General features: G+C 38.6%; 1 protein-coding gene across 1 annotated transcript in view; it reads right to left on the reverse strand.

Moving 5' to 3' along the window:
* Window positions 1–579: 579 nt before the first annotated feature.
* LOC109921297 (ras-related protein Rab-18-like) overlaps window positions 580–2,908 on the reverse strand; it is a 22,855-nt gene continuing 20,526 nt past the window's right edge. Inside the window, exon 7 of the mRNA XM_048614414.1 lies at window positions 580–2,027. Coding sequence (XP_048470371.1) covers window positions 1,855–2,027 — 173 coding nt within the window. The 3' untranslated portion in view covers window positions 580–1,854. The remainder of the gene's footprint in view (window positions 2,028–2,908) is intronic.

A 2,908-nucleotide genomic window follows, 5' to 3' on the forward strand; every position in this document is an offset into this window, starting at 1 on the left:
GAATTGTGGAGAACGGAGACTCAAATTGGACGAGGTCAGGCCAGTTCACCTGCTACACATTTTGACTGTTGAACAACCAAACCCTCCAGAAAAGTTGAAGTTTGCCACCATTGCCACTTGTGAAGTTGTTCCTTGCCGATGGCCCAGGATGATCTCTGCAGATGTTTCACTTGCAGAGCTTCTGAACCAACATTTTGGTGGCAAACTCCCACCTAGTTTGTTTTGCCATTTGCATCGCCCATCAGTTACAATTTTCCATTTTGTTGTAATTAATAGAGGGCTTTCATATCTCTTGACAGCATTCAGGAGTCAGAACTTGGGCACTCTGCTGCTCTTTTTGTGCAGGTTACTTCAGGGTGTAGCATATGTTTGAGGAAACAGCCAGCTTCTAACTTTTACAGGTGCCCAAACCAGCAACACCTTCGTTGCTTCATTAGCACTAGTATGCTAGTCTGCTTCATTAGTGAATTCATCTTTCCACGTAGTTACATCACTGGATTAGTAATCTGGAAGGCCAACCTTTCAACTCATTCAAAACAAAATCATACACAAGAAACAGTGCTCAAAAACAACAAGAGATTAAGCCAGTCACTGTTTATTAAGTCTGATTATTTTAAGTATATTTGGCGCTTTTACAGTTTCTTTCCTGTTCTGGAAAGTAATCTGCAAATACTGTTACCTCACTTAAATCTGCATGTCATACAAACAAATGATACAGATACAGCATATGAAAAATACTAATAAATAGGTTACATTTAGTGTGGAAATTATGCAATTTAAAACATAAATGAACCCAGTGATAAAAAAGGACCAGGTTACACTTAGGAGCTCTGCATATTCGGTTATTCAAGGCAGAGCTGACAAGTTGTAGGTGATGGGAAAAGATTGTATTGCAATGGATAATAATAGCGTTATTTTCATTCTCCCTAGTTAGGGATGTGATTTAAAGTAAATTAAATACCGTAAACAAACCAATACAAGATCAGCATTACCATGCATCCATTGTAGGCCATAACTCTCACTGTATTCACAGGTCAAATCTTCATAATAGCCCTTTTAAATCTGACAGTTATTGGTGGGAAATCCACCCTACTACTTAGTCTTAGCAATAAGTGATTGCACAATATAAAATTACAATTATTAACTTATGGCACTGCAAGATGATTTTGCACCACAGAACTACAAAAAGATTGGACGTGCCTTGGCATTCATGCAGAGGAACTATAGAGCGGAAAATGGTCCCAAGATTGGATTCGAAACGTGGCCCTCTCAACACATCAACTCCCAGCACATCAAACCCCAATGTATTATTCTCTTTTACATGCTGAGGATGAAAAGAGGCTAGAAGATCCCATATCTAAGGGTCTACTGAAATTAGGCATAGAAGGTAGTAGACACAGAGGAAGCTTAAAATAATTATTTATCCTGCTCCAGATGGTTGAGTTAGTTTTAAAAATTGATATCTTTGAAAGAACATCAAACCATCTACAATGTTGGTCCCAACAACTCAGCCAATTCACCATACCACAGGCTTCCACTTTTATTGAATTAAAGCAATGCTTCAGCTCAATAGGAATTCCAAATCCAAAACTTCCATTGTTTAGTTAGAAATAACATGACGTATAAAGACAGAGAAACCAAATTAAAAAGTACAATATACGTCAATCTGTCAGAAGATTATGATTTGAATGAGAAAAGTATGCAAAAGACTTCATTAAGGCAATTAGCTCTCTTATCTCACATCACTTTAGTTGTCTCAGATCCAAGACGACAGCAGCTTCCTGTCTTTGTAGACTAAGAGTCACTACTGTTAACATAGTAACAGTATTACAAAGTGAGACAGTCCCAGTTCATTTATAACAGGGAGCAGTAACCACCACATGCTCTATCCTGACTGGATGAGCTTTCAGATAATTTCATGCTTTTATTGTGTCCCTCGACCTGCCATAGTCCTGGTGTTTGTAGAATTTTTTCTACCACTTCTTCAAATGCACAATCCACTCCATCACAGGTCTTAGCACTGGCCTCTGAGGAAACAGCAATCAAATAATTAGGCATCTCCCGGCACGGAAAAAAAAATCTAGCATAAAAGGCAATTTTTACTACAGTGAATATTTTTTCTTCCTTGCTGCATTCATAGTAATATACATACAAAAAAAGGTCCTACCAATCACGAATTTCACATCGTTTATCTAACCCCTAGCAATCGGAAAGAGAAAAAAAAAGCTGCTTTAATTCAGAAAACGATCAGGAAAATTCCTCTCAGACTCCCTAAAGGTGTGGTTTTTTTCTATTTTTACATGAATGTGTGCATTTCTGACTCAACCAGAATTTATTACCCATAACCAAAATTAATCAAGGTGAATGGAGCAAAGTCCAGGTGATAACATCATCTCATCTAAACAACCAAAAAAAAAGAGAACTGCAGATGCTGTAAATCAGAAACAAAAACAAAATTTGCTGGAGAAACTCCACTGGCCTGGCAGTTTCCGTCGAGAGAAAGCAGAGTTAATGTTTCAGAACATTGACTCATTTTTCAACAAGATGCTGCCAAACCTGCTGAGTTTCTCCAACAATTCCTATTTTTGTTTCATAATCTCAACTAATTCTTACCTCTCCATTCTTAGAATTTAGTTCCAGCAGTGAAGGAAGAATAGTAAATAATGTAGTATAAAGGATCTGAAAGGGTTAACATTAGGAAGAGTACGATGAGCACCACACACAGTGTAATGATGTCAAGACAGACGGAAAGACAGAAGTTGAATCAGAGATAGTAGGAACTGCAGATGCTGGAGAATCCGAGACAACGAGGTGCAGGGCTGGATGAACACAGCAGGCCAAGCAGCATCATAGGAGCGGAGAGGCTGACGTTTCGGGCCTAGACCCTTCATCAGAAATGGGGGAGGGG

This window comes from Rhincodon typus, chromosome 30 (genome assembly GCF_021869965.1).
Source record: "Rhincodon typus isolate 14 chromosome 30, sRhiTyp1.1, whole genome shotgun sequence".
Lineage (NCBI taxonomy): Eukaryota > Metazoa > Chordata > Chondrichthyes > Orectolobiformes > Rhincodontidae > Rhincodon > Rhincodon typus.